This window comes from Corvus cornix, chromosome 2 (assembly GCF_000738735.6).
Source record: "Corvus cornix cornix isolate S_Up_H32 chromosome 2, ASM73873v5, whole genome shotgun sequence".
In the NCBI taxonomy this organism is placed as follows: domain Eukaryota; kingdom Metazoa; phylum Chordata; class Aves; order Passeriformes; family Corvidae; genus Corvus; species Corvus cornix.
Window position 1 is genome coordinate 116,144,620 of NC_046333.1, and position 23,323 is coordinate 116,167,942.

At 37.7% G+C, this 23,323-nt stretch overlaps 1 protein-coding gene across 3 annotated transcripts in view; it reads right to left on the minus strand.

Annotated features, from left to right (window-relative positions):
* Positions 1-23,323, minus strand: part of TOX (thymocyte selection associated high mobility group box) — a 218,919-nt gene that overhangs the window by 69,020 nt on the left and 126,576 nt on the right. For all 3 annotated transcript variants that reach the window (XM_039549338.1, XM_010401145.4, XM_010401144.3), the window contains exon 3: positions 18,814-19,056. In XM_039549338.1, the coding sequence (XP_039405272.1) occupies positions 18,814-19,056 (243 nt within the window). The remainder of the gene's footprint in view (positions 1-18,813; positions 19,057-23,323) is intronic.

A 23,323-nucleotide genomic window follows, 5' to 3' on the forward strand; every position in this document is an offset into this window, starting at 1 on the left:
TTCCTTTCCTAAACTGCTATGAATTTCATGTGTTCATACAATTTTGAGGCTTTCATAAAAAAAAAAAAAAAAAAATCCATAAATTAAATCCTCCAGAGGGTACTGAGGAGTGGAACAGAACACGCTAAGTAATATTGCTACTAAATCATTGGAATCACAAGTGGAAAAGAAACAAACATCTGTTCTTCTATACATATGAATGGAAACAATGGAACATAGTAAATGAGCATGAAAATATCTCCTGGAGAAGTAGTATTAATCCACCAACTTCAACTGAATAATCTCCTCATAACACCTTAATACTAATAAGAAAATAAATTATCTGTTTAAATGGAACATTTAGTCTGCATTCAATACAGCCTTGTCATGTTGACACTAGTAAGTTAATAAACAAGTGGGTATTAAATTAGAAGACAGGAATAAAATATACACTACTTGAATCATCTGAGGGGAAAATACTTATTTTCAGTCATCATTTTAAATTGTTAAAAACCTATTAGACAGTAAGATCACAGTAAATACACAACTTCAATATGCTCTAATTCTGTGCTATTTATGAGATTTAAGCAAATATCAGTGAGAGTTTTAATTTGGATCTCCCAACAGCTAGACAGGATTATTGTGAGTGTAATAGTTTTATGTTCAAGTGGGATTCTGCTGTATTAAACTCTTTGTTAAACAAATCAGTCAAGCTCTCTCTCTGGAATTTTAATTTGCACCTTTGTAGATGACCGGAGTTTCACTTTTAATGTTTGATTATTAGCACGTACTTTAAAGAGGCAAGATCTTACTGCTTAATATCAGTTTCCTTTCATTTTCACTTGAGCGGAATTATATTTTAGTCCAAAAAAGGTTATCACTGCCTGTAGTTACGTATCTCCCAGGGCGTTTCATTTGCAGTAAGAAATGCTCTGTAAAAAACGTTGCCAGGTTGTCAACATAACTAATATCTGGTTTCTGTTAGGCTGCCAATGTTTGCTATCATGTTAACTGCAATAGTTCCTTCCTTTCCCAAGAGCAGTTGATAGCAGTACTCTCAGCAGCATCACCAGAATCCATATGGAGACAGAAATACAGGTCGAAAATTTCCATGACAAGGCAGCTCGCTGCAAGACTTCAATCTTTTCAAAGCTGTCTCACACTGATTCTTTCCTGACAGGAAGGTAAGATATAAGTGAGTCATCTCATCCTGATTTTTAGATCTGCTTTCTTACTCTAGCTTCAGTCCAGAATTTGAGATACACTTCTAAGACAAGAAGGCCTTCTGCCACCCAGATTCACTGCGCAATCTGCACACACACAACCTCGTTAGGGTTGCCAGAAAAGTCAACAGTGGCTCCAGCTTGCACCAAGGACTCACACAGAGCCCAGGACACTCTCAACAGGTCACGATCTACTGATTCACCATGCAGGAGCAGGGTTATGGTCACTTCTCACTCAGATGTTCACACTGGAGTCAGTAGAACTATTTTCAACAGCAAAATAAGGTCTGAAGCCTTTGAAAGACCTTTATTAAATTGTATAAGAGCAATTATGACATTGTCTTGACTCTCACAAGAAAGACTAAACTATTAACTGGTAATAACTAATCATTTGGGCATTCTTATGGAGTACAAAACCAAAAGGTTAAGTTCTTCATCTAAATAATTCTGTGTAGAAGCCCAAGATTTGGTCTCATATCTCCAGACAGATGCTCTGGATATTTTAGAATGGGCAGGTGCCACTCTCTTTTGATCTCCCGTGCCTCATGTCCTGACCATGCAGACATGATTCTCAGAAAATATTGACAATAAAAGACTAAATCCAGCTGATACTTTCCCCTTGCCTTAACTTTGGTTTCACTGTTCTGGCATTTTCCAACAAAACCCTTTTCTGCCAAAAATGCTCATCCAACTCTGACTGCTGTTGAATGCCTGGAGAGTGTCAGTGGAAAGTGAAGCATCTTGTCACTATTGGATGGAAGCCTATCATCATAGCACATTTTTAGCACAGAAATAAGTAGTGAACGCTAGATATGAAAGTGCAACCACTTGTGGCCTTCTCTGAGACATGACTACCATACCACCTGGGAAGAGAGAAGGAAAACTTACTTCACTCATGATGAATCCATGAGATCAATTCTAAACCTCTCCTTTTTGTCACTGCATATTGGCTGTCTCAAACTTTCCTTCAAAGGTAAAATTGAAGTTTAAGTCTAGCTAATGTCACTCTTAATTAGAAATGAGTAATGACATACCTTATATAAGATTTTATTCCCAACTTCAAAAGGAGCTACCTAGGTTTCCTTGGTGTCTTTACTTTGAAGAAAATGTCTTTTATTACTTATTTTAGTACATCACATTAAAATCAAATATCTCCTGTAGCAAAACGATTCAAGTCTCTGGAACTCAAATAATTTTCTAATAAAAAATGCATGAGACAAATAAACGCACTTTATGTTCCACAAGAAAAGGCAGTTTCAACAGGCTAATGCTCAGAGAAAATTCATTTTATCAACCAGCCATTTCATTCTTTGGTGCTGTTACAAGCTCCCCGTGGTTGCTAAGCAACCATAATTCATCGTACCTTTTAATGGATACTCTGCTACTGCTGAGAACATTAAGGTGAAGAGAATAAATGCCTTGGGTGAATCTTGAAATCTTTCATTATGCATGTCATTCTATTTCTGTAATGCTATAATGCTGAAATGTTTCTGTGGCAGGAAACTGAGTTGTGGTAATTGCATATTCCACTCATATATGTTTTGTAAGCAGAGCAGCACGTACTTGTCTAAAATGAGCTATTTCTGACATGATTGAAATTGGACTTTTCTACTTCTAAAGGTAGTAAATAAATCTGAGGGGAAAAAAAAAGAATGAGTCTGGAGGAAAATGTCTTAAAATTTTCAGCAAGAGTGACAAAATCCTATGGCAAAAATTTGAAGTAATCAAACAGGCTTGATTGTAAAGCAGAGTGGTATGTGAATATATAGTACACAACTGAAAATGCAAAAAACCACAATGAAGAAACCATATATCCTGCTCAACTTCCATATTTTTAAAACACATGACATTCAAAGACAGGCACGTGTGCTAGACCAGGCATCTCTCTCTGTATCATTAAAGCAAACCTCAGGTTTCAGCTGAATGCAAATGTCCAATATTATGTACACTTGCCACCTTGCTGTTTCAGGCCTTTCCTCCTCTTGAGAAACACTTCCTTACACCAGTCAAGGGGGCCCTTGTATGAGTAAAATTTCACAATTAGATCTGTATTTTTCAAATAGATAGTGAAGACATTATAAGGTAAGATAGAGTCCTCAGATAGTGCCACAATGTATAGCACTACAAAACCCTAAGATGGATCTGTTTCTTCGGGTTCAACCTGCATTTCTTATCCTGATTATCTTCTCCTTCACACCTATATACACCATGTGATGTGCTCTTAAAAAAGCTACTATATGCAGGCCAGATGCAGATTAGTTTTCCTTGTTTTGAACATTAGACTCAGATATATGTGTCCTTTATTTTAGAAAAAAATACAATTAGCCTTGGAGAGAATCTGGTTACATTTTTTTTTCTATGCATGTTTTAATGTCACTTCCCTACTTACATGTGTGGGCTTCTCATTGGAAATGTTCAGTGACAAGCAATATTTTAAGTTCTCTTCCTCAATCATTTACAATCTAGCAGAGGCTGGTGACCTGAAATTCGTGTTGAAGATGCACAGGCAGCAATCCTGTGTTGTGCAGAGAGGACCAGTCAGGCAACACTTATAGCCCTGTTTGTTTTGATATTGGAAAGGAAGGGCAAAGTCAAACCTTTTGCTTATTCTATCAGGTGTGGTTGAGGTATGTAGTAGGTTGAAACATAGTTGATGGACAATCTGTTAAACACTTCTCGTGAATTGCGTATTTAAAGAAGCACAAAAGTGGGACGTTCCCTTTTTGTTCTGGCTTTTCCTGTGGGGAGTGGGGAAAATGGGCCTCCGGCTCTGTCTCTCGGAGCAGGCCTGGGCCTCCCCCTGCCCCGGTGCAGCAGCACAGGCCCCCAGGTCGCTGTGGGGGAAACATCCCAGAGCCGCAGGCAGCCAAAACCAGCCATGAACTGCCGCACAGCTAAAACCACCCGTCGCGGCTTCTGGAGACGGGTGGGCCTCTCCCCCTCCCCTCCACACGGCCAGCGTGGCCCTGCACAGAGCCAGCGGGAGCTGGTGGAGCCCCCTCCCCTGGCCAGCATGGCTCGCACCGAATCGAAGAGACACTATGGAGCCAGCAGCATACAAGGGAGCAAGGCTTTCTCTAATGTAAAGCCCGAACAAGATCAACTCCTTAACATGGCGTCTCCAAGGTCAGAGAGAAAGGGGAAGTAATTCACATGGGACGGAGCCAAGATGGCGGCGGGGAAAAAGAGGGCAGAGGAGCTTTTAGCGCGTAGCTTAAAAATGCTTCCTGCAGGCCGTGATAAAAACTGTAATATCACAAACTGTCTCTTTAATCCATTTGAAGTACGTGGGGGATGGGGAATCCACATGCGGCCTGTGAAGATAGGAGAAATGCCTATGCCAGGCTATATAGAAGCGGTGAAAGGCTTTTTAGAGATTTTGAAGAAGAGAGCCTTTGTTTTCAGGCCAGAATAACTCATTCTTAAAAGACTAAAACCCTATGTGATGGCCCATGACTGCAGTATGAATAGACTGTGAGATTTTCATGGGAGAGATGTTTTTCCACCTCAGCAGATTGTTTTTGGGCTGACTGTTGCTCGTGACAGGTTGGAAACCATGCTAAAGCAGAAGAAACTATTTTTCCTAAATATTGGAGAGACTTTCAAGAACTGCAACACTGACCAAATCCCATGTTTTGTTTTTCCCTTTTGCGCGGATTGGTGGGAAGGAGGGGGTGCTGGAATAGAGGGGAGTTTGCTTTAACTTTTTATTATTTCTTTTTATTTTTAATTCTGTTAGTAATAAACTTTCTTAATACAGCAACTGTTTAAGTCTGAACCTGTTTTGCCTTGCAGTTTTTCAGTTTTTCTCAAAAATCTTTATTTCCCCTTATGTAAAATAACAGATTTCATGGGGCTTGGTGCCTAGCCAGCTTCAAACCATGACAAGGTGCAATTCAAAATTTCCTTTGTTAATCTGCTGTATTTTTATGTGACCACTGAATTTCTGAGTGTTTTGGCAATACAATTCTTTAACCACGTGGCATGAAGGTGGAAGACCTGTATCTCTGACAAACCTTTTGGAAGCTGTACCTCAGGAAAATTATCTGTAGGAAACAGCACATATGCACACAAATGAAGAAAGGAAAATTGATGGGCATGCAGTACAGAGTCAGAGACTGTGCATTAGCCTACTCTGCAGTGATTTTACTTGTTGAACAGCACAAGGGGAAACCAACACACAGTTGTATCAGTAAAAATAGGATAGAATAAAGAGGTTCCAAGTCAAGGATAGTGCAAAGTTAAAATAAATACATAGTAGGTCAGAACAAATTATTTCTTTCCATTTTTTTCTTCTCCTCAAGTATTCATACAACTTCACTTTTCACCAAAAGAAAGCATACTTGACTTTTCTTACTCTTTTTTTCTTCTCTTTCCCTCCTTGTTTTTATCTTTGTCAGCTACTAGTGACAAGAACCAAGAATGTATGTTTTCTAACCACTGCCTGATTATTTTCCAGTAAGGAAAATGTTGACTTTTCTCAAACCACTGATGTTTCCTCAAAAAATGTCCCCCACAGTAAAAGGAACAGTAGCTTTGCTGTCTGATATTCAAAGACTTTCACTCTTTGCTAATGCAAATCACTCATTCCCTTTGCTCCAAATATTTTCTATGTGGAGTTTCATTAGTGGGGTTACATGCACCTGAAGAATGCCCCAAAAATTGTGTGTCCTAATGATTCTTCTCGCTCTTTTTTTACTTAGAGAATGGTGATCTCAGAGAGAAGTTACAGCCTGAAAATGTCTTAAAAGGCAGAATACTGAACCACTTCTGACTTTTATATTTTTTTACTTAGTTTATCAAAACTATGGGAATAAATAGTGGATTTCCACATGTTTACAGTTGACAAAAAAATTACAATTCTTAAAGTTAAGAAAATGTATGCTTAGGTAATTCCACATTTCCAACGGTGCAAACCTGCTTTGGCCAGTGTCAAGCAGTTTTAACAAGGGTAAAAAATAATACAATAAAATAACACAAAATTAATGTTTTAAGCTTCACAGTGAGGTAAAGAAAGAGAATACTTAATATCATGTATCAAAGTAGGAAGAGAACAGCAAACTGAGACCTAACTACTGGAAGGTCACAACCAATAACGTTTCTGCAAATGGAAATTGGTTGCAGAAGCATCACATGCAAATTACTGTTTGCTGGGGAATTTTAATAGAGTTCTACGTCACACTATAAAATGTTTAATTGTAACCCCATTTTAATAACACTATCTGATTAAATGAAAAGACGCCTTGCTGATTGCAATTACAATCTGTCAAACTGCATATTTATTTACAGTTTGGTTTCCTAAAACCATAAGATAAAAAAAGGAAACTCTATTCAGCTTGTCAGCAAACTATAATTATTGTGTATCCTTCTGTCAGTTTCTGCATAAAACTTTTGGTTCTAAAATGGATCTAATTATAACTACATAAACATTTTTATAAATGCTTGCTTTCCCTTCTTTCCCCATCCTTCACTCCATTGCTAGCAGTGAATTCTTTGTTGAAAAATCAGAAAGCAAAAAACTCATCTAAGTAAATAACATTTGTTTCTCTGTTTTATCTTTTCTATCCTGAATTGCTGTTAGAATACAAAAGACTCTATTCAATGTAAATATTATTTATGGCAGTGCACCATCCTAGCACTGTACTCAAGCAAAGCCATGGAATTAGGACTCTACTGGGTTTTTCTGCTTTGGCATTAACGTCTGGATATGAGCTGAAAAATTCTTTCCAAGAATATCATGTAGCTCATCTTCTGCAAAGTCTATTTATTGTAATTTATAACCTTTCCCAAGAAACAATTTGCCAGACAAACAAGAAACGAGTCCAAATATCTGAACACTAGTGTATGTATCAACCAGTTACAGAAATTACATCTCAAAGAAAGGTCTATTAAATCACCAACCCATCTCTCAGTCAGTGCAGGATTTTCCCATACGTCCATGTTCCAGTGCTTTAACACTACCTGGCAGACTATTCGGATGCCATTAAAAGGTTTTTTCCCAACCTTCACCCACTGCTTATTTTTATCCCATTACTTGAGGTGACATTCCTTAAGTATCATAAACATCCATTCCTTCAGCCTAACTTCCTAAGTAATGGATGATGATAAATAAATATAATATTTAAAATATGCACATAAACAATTTCATAAAATAACACTGTAACTGAACCTTCAAGAAGAATTATTTTGCTCAGTGTAGTTTATGGGTTAATAGAGTCTGGATCATGTTTATATACTAATAAGATTTGGGAAAAGCTGATTATTTTTCTAACTGTTACTTAAATGGTCAAGTCAGCTGTGAACCAAAACAGTCTGAGTTAATATACATCTTCTTGATTATTTCTCTCCTAGCTGTTCCATCAACATCTATTACCTATCATACATTCTTAGCTTAATATATACTTAATAAATATAAATATATACATATATATAAGCACACCTTAAAAATAAATAACAGACAATTGAAAATATTAAATGGTTTTGTTAACCTCCACTGCCTGCTGGGTGTTATGTATGGTGATTTTTTTAAGGGTGAGAACCTCTATCCAGAGCTTGCCTGAGGAGTCTAGATGAATTCTCTAAAAAATAAGTTAGATAAGCATCTGTCAGAAATGACAAACCTATGGAGTTTCATAGGTTTTCAGTGAGATGACCTTTTAGAATCCTATCTTGGACTACATTAAGGGAGGGACATTATGGTTCCCTCTGGACCAATTTCTGTGATTTGGTAAGTAACACAACATAGAGGCTGCACTGAGCCAGGATCTAAGAGGTCAGGCTACTCACATGAATTTTCTGTTGTGCAGCTTTCCTATACTGTCTTTAATTGTATGACAATCAAAACAATAAGAATTGTTTCAAAACAGGACATTAGGTCATGATTTTTCTCTTCAGTCTTGTTACAGCTTGCACTGATTTTCCAAATGTTACAAAGAAAAACATTTCAGAATTATGATGGCATTATGAATGTGGATCATTATTGACAAACAATTTTGTTGACACACCTTTAATTTGATATAATGTAAAATCGAAATTCTCACAATTTATGAACAAATGAAAGCATCTGCTATAGGGCTGTTTCTTTCGAAACTCTGGGATAGCTCCTGCTAGAGTAGGACAGGATCAACATTAGGCCAGAATATTTCTGAAAATCCCACTGAGGTTTTGAGTCAGTCACAGAACTCCTAAAACGTAGTTCAGGAGCAGAGGCCAAAAATGATGAAGTCAGTGCAACAGTGCCACTCACAATTAAAATTACACAGGCCAGGCCCTGGGCAGAGAACTTCCCTGCTGTGAGGTTTCCTCTCCCTGCAGTCATGAAAGCTGATGACAGGTGAGAAGAAACACGTGTGCTATGGAACTGGCCCGTAAGGGCTTGGACTGGGAATCTGGAGCAGTGGAGCATCACACTCTGTGGTTAAACAGATACTTCACTTCTCCCTAGAGCTGACTGCATTTCAAGGACAAGCAAAGCAATCCCTGCATCTTTTTCATGGCTCTTAAATAAGGTTGCTGTATCACTTCCACGTTGCTAGAGAGCTTAAAAGTCTCAGCTACCATAATATGCAGTCACTGTAAAAGCTTTATATTAGATGTGTAGCACATGGCAGTTAAGTCCTGCTTTTACCACATATGAGGACATCTGCTAGTTCTAATATTGAAAGCTGATTCTCACCACACTGCTAACCACCTTTGTTTTACTGAGCATCAAACATGAAATCAGCTCCTGGTAACACTTTCATTATTACAGGTCCCCCTATGTAGTCATTTTCTTCCTCTTCCTTTGAGATCTTTCTTTTTCAACTTGGGATTCATTTGTCTTTGTATGTTGTGAATTAAATTTTACTAGCTTTTTGATAAAGTAAATGCTTTTCTCTCCCACAGTATAGTACTTGACAGATAGGAGGGACTGAGATTGCAAACATCTATTTGTACTGTTATGAGTAAACTACCTTCTTAGCTAATTAGTGACTGCAAAGCACTTCAAGGCACAAGAAAGGTGCTGCAGAAGAACAGAGTGCCACTCAGCATTATTTTTCAAATGCTATCAGTTGCTTTGTGTACAAAATATAACTTTTAAAAGTTTTGCCAGTGGTTATTTTACACTGTATACTTTCTGTCAGGCAACTTAAGCTGCACTTAATATCCAGAAAAAGACTAAGCCTATTGCACTAAATGCTTTTTATGCTACTACATAAGAAAAGGGGAGTGTCGTAAAATTCATTAAACTGAGATCCCACACTTCAGTATTAGGGCATGTGTTGGAAACTGAAGCTTAGTTAGTGAGTTAATCTCTGAATTCTTTATGTGTGAATGAAGATAATCTTAAAATGTATTAGAAGGAAGTCCCATTTCCAAATAAAAAAGCATTGCATCTCATCAAGGGCCTGATTCTGTAAATACTCCATGAGCAGGCCTTTTTTTTTTGTTAAAGGACCAGAGTATCTGGTCCTTTAACCAGGATTTTGAAGATGTGATATGGAGTTTCATCTTGTTATCCATTAGGTATGCCATGTCTCACTTTAGCAACTAGGCTACTTCCTTCATTAACGCAATTAGCAGAAGTAGCCATCATTAAAGTTACAGTCAGGCACTGTAATGTCACTTATAACTCAGGGATTTGGAAAAAATATTGTATAATGCAGCCATGAGAAGTACATTAATTAAATCTGTTTCATCTACTTCAATAATTTGGCTTTAGTTTCAGTCTCTGTTTAACAACAACATGGATCCACAATCTGGGGAGCAGGGGGATGTTGCAGATGCTACATCCTGTCTCTTACACCCCCTTTCCAGCAGAGGGCTTCAGTGACTGACAGTGTGATACCTATTTACATACACATATACAGACATATAAATGCTAATACATATGTATATTTGTGTATCCAGGTATATATGTATATGTGTATGTACTCTGAGCACTGCAGTCTGCATCAGCTCCAGGTCAGGGCAGGCATACAGAGTGCCTGTCACCACCTATAACATCTCCTTTGATTCTTTTAAGTCCCTGCATGTTGGTTGAAAGAGGAATTTTGGATACACCCTGATAATATGTAAGATAAACTGAAATTCCTTTGTTCAGTTTAGATGAAAAGCAGTCATTGTGGGGATTTTGTAGCTGAAAGATACGCACGAGCGTGTCGTAGAGGTGTTCCTCACTCCATAATGCTTCTTGCTGCAACTCTATACCTAAAGTCCTTTATTGTGACAGCATCCATCCATGATATACACAGAAAATGAATTCAGGACATTCATTTTCATATCTTTAGTGTTCAAATATAAAGGCAACGGCTTGCACAACATGCCAAAAGTGCAGTTCAAAAGTGTGTGAGTGAGGCTGCAGAGACCCTGAGTCACATGCATGTGGCTGAAGTACAGCACCACAGTAGCAGTGGAGGTTAGAGATTTACATGCTGCCCACAGGGAATCCCAACGTGGCATTTACACAGAGTGTCAGTACAGGCCTTGTATAAATGAAGAGGAGGTGGAAGGAAGAACAGAGGGGCAAACGTCAATTTAAAATGAATCTTTATGTTATTGAAAGGACTAGGAAGGGTAGACACCCTTACACTTATAGCATTTCTTCATTGCCTTGTGAAACAAAAATGGATAAAAATAACAAATGAGTAATTTTTTACTTCTGATTATTTCTTCAAGTCTCAAAACACTACCATGTAGAATATTTTTCTTCTATTCCTCGTGTAAAAAGTCACCGGTAAACTCAAACAATGATACTTAAAACTTTGTAAAAACCACTAAAACAGATAAAAAATCCACAAAACCATTAATTGGACCATTTAAATTCCTTCAACTTGGAAAGCCAAGAATGTGCTTTTTCCCTCAAAATGAAGAAAAAATTTTACTAAACATCTATGACTCTACATATGCAAGATTGAAGGAGGAGAATTCACGCTCTAGCATGTGACACAGCTGAACTTCCAGCGTGCACATGGCACCTTGTGTTAAGGCAGAACATTCTGTAGTGGGACTGCTTTTGTCCACACACCTTTCTACTACTGAACAAAATGGGATGAGATGGTCAATGCAGTACAAATCCATGAAGGATGTGCAGTCTTCTCAGCTGCTTTTGAGTTTCAAGGAATGCAAATTCATGCATTTAAATGATGAAACAGGGGGAAATAGAGGCTACCCCACCTGATACACAAAGCCCTCCTTTTTATCTGCACTGTGGGCTTCTCTCTCCTTTCTGTCTTCATAGAAGCATGTTCACAGTTTTTGAGAAAGACATTTCACTTCTATTCCATATACAGGACTTAAGATCACGAAGATTTTTTTTGCCAAGGTGTGAGTCTTCAGAACCATTTCATTATTGTGCTGTTCTCGACAACTACATGCAATGTTAAAAGCAGCAGATTAAAGTCAACAATATCTGCTGCCAAAACTCTGAATTTCTGACATTTTCTGAGAGTTATGTTTCCTCTATTTGCATACTCTATTATCTGTTTTGTTTGACACTTGCAGCTATGATGCTGCTTATGCATTAATCACTCCTGTGAGTACTTCACATGTGAAGTGTTGTATAATCTACCACCCACAACTGAAGTTTTTTTCTCTGCACCACATTCATCATGTCTTAGCCTGTGCCTATCTGGTTAAAGTCTAAGAAACAATAATTAATACAACTAAACTTATTTCTTTTTCTTACTTTTTTTGTGTAACAAATAATTCCTATCAGAAAATGGGTAACCACAGTGAAAAAAGGTCACCTAAGTATTTTCTATAGAAGGCTGTTTTCAAAAAAATATATAGGCCATCTTGTTATCTCTTCTTGAAATTATGCTGAAGTTGTTTTCTGTCTGAGTTTGTGAAATATGTGAGGCACGTGGAGTCTCAACAACCACACTCAAATAAGCAGGACGCTGTATTTCCCTGACAGTAAATCAACAGATTCATTTTCAGTTTTAAACATAAGACCTGGAATTATTCTAAAAAAGAGTCTTAGTCATTGGTGTACAAATATTTTCCTACAGTTATGTGGCAATATTTACTTGATCTATCTTTAAGGTAAGTTCTTAGTACTTAGAGACAGAAAGTATAACTTTACCAGATACTACTTTAGGACCAGGAAAAAAAAGCTGCACAAATACTTTCACAAGAACTCTTGTCCTAGTTGACCTGAAGAAGGTGGTATCCATCAATAGCCTGCAGCCACAGAGTGCTTTCTTTCACTCTGCTGATGTTCTCTTGGGAGGGAAAAACTGTAGAAGTGCTACAGCTGAGGTGATACCAGCAATGTGGCCCCTACCAAGAATGCATGGACTGATGTTTTCTGCTGAGAACACCCCAGGGACAATGCGACCCATGGGAAGGTTCTGGTCCCCCTGCTGTAGTGTGAGCTCTGTAAGTCCAGTCCCAGATAGAGCACATTTTTTTTGAGAGATGCCCCATTTGAATTTAACCCTCAGGCATAGAGAACCAACCACTTCCCACAGTACACTATAGCTAAATGGCATATCTCTATCACTGCTAAAAATGCATGATTTGTTTCCACTCTGATTTTGTACAGCTATAATTTCTGACATCAGATGTTTTTTGTACCTCAGTAAAGAGGTTTCTAGTAGCAGATATGCAATATTCAGGTATTTATAAAACCTTGATCAAATTACATCTTAATCAGCTCTTCTACATATCCTTTCTGTTGTCTTTCTGATGACAAAAGAGTGGAGCAGACATCAGAAGAAAGGAAAGATAAAAATGATGCCCCAGAGCCCTTGATGGAATAAATCATCATAATTCTACTGGAGACAATAAAGTTATGCTGACAGACATGAGCTGGTTAGTCTGTTTGACAAAACACACGTTAACTATTGTAACCTTTTTCCACACAAGGCTTATTTCAGTGAAAAAACAAAACAAAACAAACCAGCCTGGAAAACATGGTGTTGTTTTTTTGCTTGTTTGTTTGGTTTTTTTAAGGAAAAGAAAGATATCCTGCAAGAGTACAAAGTTGCTTAATAACAGAAAAAACAAAACAACTTTAACACAAGATGTTCTATGACCTTAGCTTTATGATTTGGTGGTTCTGATGGCAATAACTCACTGCAATAAAATTTGGGGTAGCAGCAGGTCTGTCTAGCATAACAGTAAATTTTGATGTTAACTGAAGACCAGAGACTGGTAATGAGGCACAAATGCGAAGTATTCACCAGAGACAAAACGTATCTGCTACAACTGCCATGCAATACAAGCTAGAAAAAAGTATCCAAACATGACTCAAATCTCAACACTTAGGTTAGGAGACAAAAATCTTTTTTTTTATTATGGAAGTTATTCATCTTGTTCATCAGAAGTAATGAATTTCTGTTTGACTCAGTTGTTTGCACTAACTCTTAAAGGTAGAAGAAAAAAGAATCAGCTGTATAGGTCAGACTCAAAATGAGTCAAGAATACTGAATTTAAACTAACATGTATGAAACTAGTAAAACAAAATCTCTTAAATGCATCCCAGGTACAACAACAACAGCCTCCTTTATTGGATTTATTAGCAACTGTACTGTGAATAAGAAATACTAGCTTCATTCTACCTGAGATTAAAAATGGGGAAAAAAAAAGTGGCTGTCTTCTTTCTTCCCTGTTACACAATGCCATGTTTTGTTTAAGATACTAATCTCTCATGGGCTGCATACCTAAAATATATAATTCATAAATAAATATAATGTAATTGTTTGGGCTTTGATGAATTGGGGCATAATGTTAAATAATTATTCATTGCCTTCATTCTTCTGTCTAAGTGTGCAAAAAAAAAAAAGCAGCTTTTTATTGCCTTTTTTTATATAAGGACATGGGCCTTTGTGACATGCATTTTATTTTAAACTAATGCTTCTATTATTCCACATCTGAATAATTATAGCTGACATCATCTACTCTTCCGTGACCTAGAAGATCTTTAGCTATAGCACACTGTTACATATTTTATGCATTACATGAAATAAAACACCCCAAGATTTCAAAAATATTTATTTTAAAAACAGCAATGAAATTGTCTGTAATCACATTTTCTGCTCTGCTTTGAAAGCAGCATTATTCAATATGCCAGTGGTCTTTTCCATAAGAGCAACATATTAGAAATTCATGCTGCTCTAATATATCTGAATTCCTTGATGTACTGCACTCCCTATAGACCTAAAGAAACATTTTTGCTTCAGTTTCATATGTCCTGCACATTACCTACTGATGTGGTGGCTGTCAAAACAGTTGTACAGTAGCCTCTGAATTCAAAGTGTGCCTTGACTGTATACTAGAAATGACAATAAACCTAAGTGTACACGTTATGCTGGCTTTTGTTGCCAGCACAAGTAGAGCATTTGGGAAATAAACCCCATCTTTTAACATCTTTTCCACTTTAAACTTAAAACCCAGAAATCTGAAGCATTTCAAGAAACTGAAATCTTTTATTTCTTTCTTGTAAATTTTCAATAGTATACCGTCACGAGCCACATTTTCAAAAAGATCAGAACAAGATTACATATGAAAGTGTTCCAAAAATAGGTTGGGGTTTTTTTCCCACTATGTAAAAACAGCACTGAGATTTTTAACCCTGGTTTCTTACGGAAAAACCAATCATCTATAGGATATACTAAAAAAGCTGGAATGTCTATAATTTTATTGATACACAGAAAAACTCATTTTGTAGAACTCATACAAAAGCATTTTTACAGATAAATACACATTCTTATACAACATGCATTTTTTCCCAACTGTTTGAAGGGTAACTCTTGTGGTCCTTGAAAATATCCTTTGGGATATCTCAGGAAAACTCACACCAACAGAAAAAGGCTGGCAGGTCAGGCCCCAGCTGGGACTGAAGCAAACCCACACAGTTTTCAACTGGTAGGAAACCAGGAAGGGATACCAATTCCATTATAGAGAAGCAAACGTGTTTACAGGACAATAAGTACATTTTCATTAAACAAACAGTTATAGCTATATCAAACCGGATCCAATTAAGAAGCAGGAATAGAAGTCATGTCCATTTTGAAGGAGGATTTTAGAGGGCTCCCATGTTGGGGCTGGACCACGTGTTAATACCACTGTGACACATTCTGCACAAATTCTGTAGACTTTTGGCCCCCTGATATCCAGAGATAATGAGCATCTAAAGAAATCTGTATGTGACAGCATGATATAAATTAGCGTGCATATGTCTGTATGTATATATGCCTGTATGTCAACTAAGAAGAAAAACAAAAATACACAAACATAGAAGTAAATATGTGAACTGACAGCACAATAATGAGAAGTAAAAATTTTAGTGGTTTTGTTGTATGATTTTTTTTTTAAATAGTGGGCATGCAATATGAAAGTACAGTCAATCAAAAAAACTTCAAAGAAGTCCAATTCCAAATTTAAGACACAGTCAATGACAATGAGACATTTTCATCTCCCAGCATCGTAAAAATTTTTAGAAAGAATTCCCACAGTGTAAAAGATCTCTAAGAAGCTGATCCCTAATATGAATTCACTGAGCTGGTGCTGGGCTCTTATTGTGTGTGTATAAGCACTTCTACAGAGGAGAATTCTTACAGAGATTGGGGTAAATCCTGCCATCCTTACTAAAAGGGATTTCATCTGCAGCTTGGAGGGAATACTGCACAGTATGAAACAGGGACTTCTGATGGGGGGAGATTTGAAGGGGTTTTAGGAAGGGTACATCCTCAATTTTCAATCTGCCCAAAATCACAGAAATTCTCATCTGAAAACACCTGGTAGTTGAGATGGAAGAAAAACACTACACTTAGTGTATGAACTATTTTCCAGCTGGTTTTGAGCTCACTGAGATTCCTTTCTCACATTTGACTAGCATTAATTAATGCTTTGGCAAAATACAAACTGAAAAACACTCACTAGTTCTAATACAGACAAAAAAGAAGGTATTATTGCTAAAATACCAACATGAGTTAAAAGCTGGCTAAAAAGAAGGACGTTGAAAGTAAAGAAAAAATAACCAAATTCAATCAGAGGCGCATTGCAATGCAGCTGAATTTGTCCCAATGTAAGTAAAATTTGCTGAAGATGTGAAATTAATTAGGGATAGAGAACAGCCAACAGATTTGTTTCTAAGAATATTTTTTCTAAAAATACCCATTAGTGCCCTGAAAAATGAAGTGAGACACATGGTTTCCAAATACACTAAATGGTGCTTGATATACTACAAATCATATGGAACCAAGGGTTTAGATAGATTGGAGAAACTTATAAATTATGTTCTATATGAGGCAATATAGGAGCAATTTAGACAAGAACATGTTAAATGGATCAGAGTTTGATGAGATAGTAAAAAGGAAACTTAGAGATGAGTAATAGCACAAGAAAAGAGTCATACTGAAGAAAAAATGTTAAATGTTCTGGATATAAAGAAAAGCTTCAAAACTAAGTAAAGAATGTTAACTCTTCAAAATCCCCTGTTTTTCATCATCAGTGCAAAGCCAAAATAACAATGGGGTCATTCTATTCACTGAAGAAGTCATTGAATTCACTGAAGAGTTAAATTATTTCGCTCAAGTTAATTTCTCTCAAGTTATCAAATTCAAATCAGAGGAGCTATACTGCCAAACAGTATTTGAACTGTATGAAATCGAGGAGTTAACATCCTACCAGTTATACTAACATGAACTGTAGCTTCATCCCCTGCACAGACAAGCCGGCTTGAGCTAAAACTATTGCTAGGTAAGAGGTCCTCTTGTGGAAAAAGGGCATGCAAGTTAGGGATAACAGTTGACTTAGCGCATGACACTTCAAGGATCATGCTTTATTTATTGAACAAATCCTCAGAAATTACTGTCAAAATTTAGCACGCATTTTCTTGACATCTGATTTTCATCTCTTCTGATCTTCACTAAGTTCCAATAGCAAAATTGCCTAGTTATATTATTCAACTTTTTTGTATTTGCCCTCAATGCAATCACTGTGATGATCTGCCCACTCTCAAGGCCCTTTGTTCAGAGCTTGTTGCAAAAGGTTAGTGTGAAACATCACAGCTTAAAAGAATGTACAGTTCTGAGTCATAACCATGGCTCAGAAGAGGTCAATTCAATGAAATACTGTCTGTCTTGACTAGAGTGTCAAGCATTTATCTTACTTTTTCAAGTCCTTTCATAGTTCTGATTTTCAGAACCCCACACAAGATTTCACTCAAGCTCTTAAATGCATGCCATCAGCTCTGCAAGGAAAATATAGCATCTTTCCATAGAGTACATTTATATTTCTCTATATAAATCAGCCTTTCCCCCATTCCTTCCATTATTGAACATAACCCTGAGATTAGAATCTGAGGTCAGATTCTGACCTCAACCACAAAGTGTGCAACATCCTAGTAAATCAATAACAACTGTGTAACACATGAGAGGCCAAGGCTTCTGGCCTCTGCTTGTTGGACATCCTCAGAGGAAATGCAGAGCTCCTCAAAATCAAGGTAGCTTTATTTTAATTAAGTTGCAATGAAGCCATGTGACAAGGCAGCTTTTTATTATAAACTAAGTCTTTTCCAGTCACCATGGCCCTTGGCTCTGGGGCTGTTAGTCTGAGGGGCTGATGGAGAGCTGAGCCTAGATCACTCACTCCCCAAACCTCCATGTGTTGTGTTAGCTCTCAGGTTCTCAGGACTGACTTAAATTTTTCAGATAATGTGGTGGGGCACTAGCAAGCTGGGAAGCCTAAACAGCCTCAGTTCCTAAGTGCAGACCTTTTGGTGAGAAGCCCAGACCATTTATCTCTGGGAACAACAGATTCTTATCTTTGCCTGTTGGGAACTTCAGCTCCTGGGCAGCCCATCTAGCCCACCTAGTGCTTTAAGTGCAGGGGGATGCACACAATGTCAGGCTCCATCCTCTTCCACGGGATTTTTAACTCTTTGAGTTAGAATTGTACATCAATGTGAAATAATCTTGTCTGGAGATGCTATGCAAGAAGTATACTAATTAATTGTAGAGCCCACTTGAAAATGTAACATGTAAAGTAGCTCTGCAGTTGTTGCAAGCAATTTAACATTCAAAGAAGTGATTTATAATATCAGGCTTCACAAGATTATGACCATAATGACTGTCTGACAGACTTTATAAGCAAGTTGTCCAGTCTTTTCAGTTGGATTCTGGCTGGCTAAGGACTGGGAACTGTAAAAAGGCTGTAAGATTTGGCCTAGAATCAGAAATAACATTTGCTGTTTTCCAAACGTGCGGTAAACAAGAAAGGAGATATTAAATTTTTGTACATCTCTCAGCACATGCAAATGAGAATGGAAAGAGCCTATTCAGACAAATACAGAACAGCGGCCATCTGGATCCAAACCCTGCTCCAGCAGAAGTCAGAGCCTTGAGCCCCTTTTTGTCATTATTTACATCCCTGTAAAGCAGAAACACTTCTACCCAAGGCGGTGGAAGGTAACATCCTGGCTTTGAGGAACTCAGCTGGAAATCCCTCCCACCTCTGCTGGGGGAGGATTTGACACAGGAAATGCAATGTAACACCCAGAGTCGGGCCAGGGCACTCCAAAATTTGAGTGGTGCGGGTGTTGGCCCCTGTGAAGGATTTCAAACAGGTCTGTATTTCCATAATTTTGCACTTAAAACAGAAGGGAAAGACTAAAAGTGCTTACCACAGAGAGGGAATTGGAAAGCAGTGTCCCGTCTTGGCCAAGCATGTTGGAAACTGTAATTTCAGGTAGATCCATGTTTTGTGGGTGGAATGGAAGGAGGCCATTGTGGTTCATGGGATGACACAGAGAGTGGTACCCAGACTCTATCTCATTCAAGTGTACCAGGGAGTGGTCAGGCAATGACGGAGGAGTTATAGGAGGTATGTTAAAATCTTCACTTTCGAGACTTGGGCCAGGAAAAGACTGCAAAAAAAACAACAAATGGAAAGTTTTTGCTTGCAACTATGTATGCTATGAAACTCTATGCTATGAAAATCATATGAGCACTGGTCAATAATAATAATAAAAGTCATACAAAACAAACAAAAAGAGCCCAACTCACATACTTCTAATCACGATTTACAATTTAACAAAGAGAATATTTTCAAGACCCATACATTATATGAGTGAAGTCTCACCATTATGTGTGGAGGAAGAAATGCCTCTAAGGCATAAGAATCTATGATACTTTCACAGCTTCCACTAGAAATATTTTTTTTTTAAAGACGGTGAACTCAAACAGATTTCAAGGGTCCTATTAAAATTTTCCAAGAGCGTTCATCTAGCTGAATACCTTTTTCATGGCATTGTGGAAAAGGGAATGCAATTTATAAAATTAACATTGGCACAAAATGGTTCATCTTACTCCCTGCTACTCAGACCAAGAATTACATAGTGAAGATACCACTTTTATGGTTACGGGAGTGCCATGCATTTACTCTGCTACAAAGAAACAGAAACAGTACATAGTTAGTATGAGTATACTTTGTATTTATAAAAATACATTTGAAGTGTCTAAAAAAATCTAATTTTTTTTCTTTCTTAACCTATAAACTGAATTATACATACATTTTGTTAGTTATCTGAATTAGTAACTCCACCAAACTACTGTTAGTCTTTTGTTGTCTGCTGCTGTTAAGTCATCCAACTCAATCTTATCCAAGGAAAAGCCACAGGCAAAGTCAGAGTAATGCACCAAGGTGGATAATTGCTATTATTTATCTATATGAGCAGGTAGGCTCATTTGTAGGATAGGGTGGGAATGCACATATTCCTTAAAAGGAAAAGGTGAGCATAATAAAGAGTTAAAGAGATCAGTTGCAATGGCTCAGCCTGAAAGCCTGCTCTGCTTTTCTGAGAACAGCCAACTCCTTTGCAAAGTGATCAGTCTTTGCACATCCCATGCCCACAGTCAGGAGATTTATAGCACAGAGACTACTCCCACCCTTCCTGCCCCTCTCCAGCACAGCAGTCCTGCTCTGAGTGCTGCTTTTGTTAATTCTGGAAATGCAAGGATTTAAATACATTCTGCTTTTGAAAAGTATCACTGTAAAGGATGAATATGAGGGCATAATTTCAAAGAGCAGCTATTGGAAGAAAATGTTTTCCCCAATATGAGTTTCCAAATGGAGGACAGCACGGTGTATGAATTCATGCAGAAGGATGGGGGAAGAATCAATGACCAATTATAAACAAAGGGGTTTTTCATTTGTGATCATAGTAATAATGTCCTCCTGAGGCCTGAGGTTACTCTCCTCTCTACGAACATGCATATATAAACTTAAATCATACCAAAAACCAAACTGTATTAAATGTTTTCAGTGAGCTGCTGAACACAGAAATGCACACTGCCATAGTTTTGGCTGCTTTGGTTTTTTTTCCAACATGGTTTTAATCTCTTCACCAAAATCTTAGTATGAAATAGAACAGGAAGTCTAGACTGGAATGGCCAAAGTAAAATCCCAAAGAATGAAAACAACAGAACAGGGAGACGAAGGGGTTTGACAGTGATATCATCACTGTTATGTGTGAGGACTTTGAGTCTATCCATGCATTCCATCTGTGTTTCTCACCTCCAGCACAGGAGTTTGTTCTCCCTTTGCCCCTGTTTTCTCCTTAATGGGAAGCTGGTGTGAGTCTACTGACCTCTGTAAGTTGCATTTGCTCCCACTTTTAGAAGCCATGATGCAGCCATCAGTGGAAACATCTCCAAGGGGAAATAAAGTAAAAATACACCCTCACTAAGTGGAGAGAAGGCTTAAACATGGCAAAGAGAACGTCACATTTACTCAATAACAATGTATAAATTTTTCAAAGCCAAATAAAACTATTAGGGACAATGCAAACACTGGCTAGTTGCTAATTACTATTATAGAAAATCCATGATGAAGAGAAAGGTGCCTAAAGTAAGTTTAAGGTCTAATACCACAATAACAAAACAGCAAGGAACAGAAATGAAGGGAGGGATAACATCCAAAATGCTCTCCTGGACCAGCACAATCACTGCATTTGGAAACTAATCCTGGTGAGCTTGGATCCATGTAGCCTACAGCTACCAGGAGGGATTCATTAGCTGTGGAAAGATGACTATTATGTTCAACAGTGTCTTTTCTACTGTCCCAAAAGACTTATGGCCTCAAAAGAGTGTTGTCTCCCATGATTTTACAGGTAAAAAGTATTAACATCTGTTTTCTCTCTCTCCCACTGTCCAGTGAGACTGATGTTCACTTCTAAAAGCAAATATTCCTAAATCAAATATTGACAGGCTAAAATGCAAGCATTTAGCATATCTGCTTCTTTGTACACCTCTTTTTGCATGTCACATATGGATGGACCAGGTTTTACTTTTGATTTTTTGTGTTTCAAATGTTTAACTAATAATACTTCAAAAATGGTGAAAGCAATTGGACTGCCAGTAGGACATTAGCTTCATTTATTAAGAAGGAAGTATAAAGCACTAGCAGCTCCACAATCCAAGTTGTGTCATGTGTAAGTATCTAATAAAGCTATATGTATTATATGGGCTAAGCTTTTTAAATAAATGGTTGTTCTCAGATTAATTATTTTTTAAAAAATCACACCATGGTTGTTGCTTGTGAACCAGTTAAGAGTGCATTTGATCCCACATCACCTACAATATCATTGTCCACTACACTTAAATTTAGGATTAGAATAGCAAAAGCAGTAATAACACCAAATAACATATAATTCAAATTATAGCATTTCCTATGTTTCTCTATTTTAATATTCTCTTAAGACATAAACTATTGTACTATTTCAATAAAGTTAGGCAGCATCCAAGCTATATGCTAATGGTATGGACAGATATTTGAAAGCATCTGTGGAGCACCCTATTCACTTTACATTTTCAGCCTATTTGATATTTCCCTGCTCAGTATTGTGTGTATGTAGCGCATACAGACATAACTTCCTCGGGGAAGTTGCTTCAACAGTGATTTGCTGGTACTCATTTGTCTCGTCCAGGAGCTTGGTTCAGATGCTTGTAATGACTTGGCGCACTGGCATATCAAAACCCAAAATTCCTAGATACATCTGCAGCAAATCCAACATATCCCAGGAACAAGGCTGTTGCAACTGTTCCTGGAGGAAAGGCGTGAGGAACGGGACATGTGCTTGTCCTGTGAATAGCAGCTACAAGCTTCAAACACCCACTCCTACTTTCCTGCCACCTCTCCCCTTGCTGTTGGAAAACCTAATTTAGTAACCATCTGGGGTGCCCTTGATGCAACTGATCCACTGCTGGCAATGGGCTCTCCTGGAATGTTGTATTGTTACCTTCTTCTGTGAAGGGAAATTTTAGGGAACTTTAGCAAAAAGCCAGGCTTGAGCTTAACCCTGCAGCAAGAACTCCCACTCACAGTCATCATCCTGTCCTGGCCTCTGGGCTTCCTTAAAGCACCACTTCCAACACAAGCTGTTCATCTGGAATTCATAATGAAAGCAGTTATCTAGCATCCAGAGCATCAGGGAAGGATGTACTCCCTGTATCCAATCGCATTTCATAAGTACAGCTCATACATATTAATAATAAATATTAATAATGGCCTGTATCTTCAACTCTGTTAGGTTTTTCTTGGAGGTGGGGAAGGTTAGGGTCTTTCCCCTCCACTCCGAGGGTTTTTCCTTCACAGTTGGTTTTCCTATCAGCAGGACCTGCTCTATTCAGAAAGACACGGAATAGCTCCTTTTTATCCTACTGGTCACAGAAACCTTAGCAAGCTCACCTTTTCACTTTTGAATAACAAAAAAAAAAAAAAAAGGTAGCAGAAATGCTTTATTTTTTTTTTACCACAGAACTACTAGGAACTTTGCCAGTGGTTTCACTTTCATCTTGTGACTATAGGAGTGGATGAGGTGTTAATCAGCTCTTCAGTTTAGGGGAACTACTCAGGCCTTTAATACGTTCCAGAGAGAAAGCCCTCTGCAAATTAACACCACTAAACCAACTGCACAGCACTGGACAGACACATGCTTAAATTATTCTTTATTATAAAGAGCATTTTCATTACACCTGTGCTTATTATAAACAGATTTGAGTCTAGTTCGGATGGAATCTACACAGTGGGAACCTCAGAATGGATTATCCTTAAATTTGAACTATCTATAGACACAAAGTTATGAAAGATTTTTGAATTAAGAATGTCTTCCCAAATCTAAAGGACAATATTCT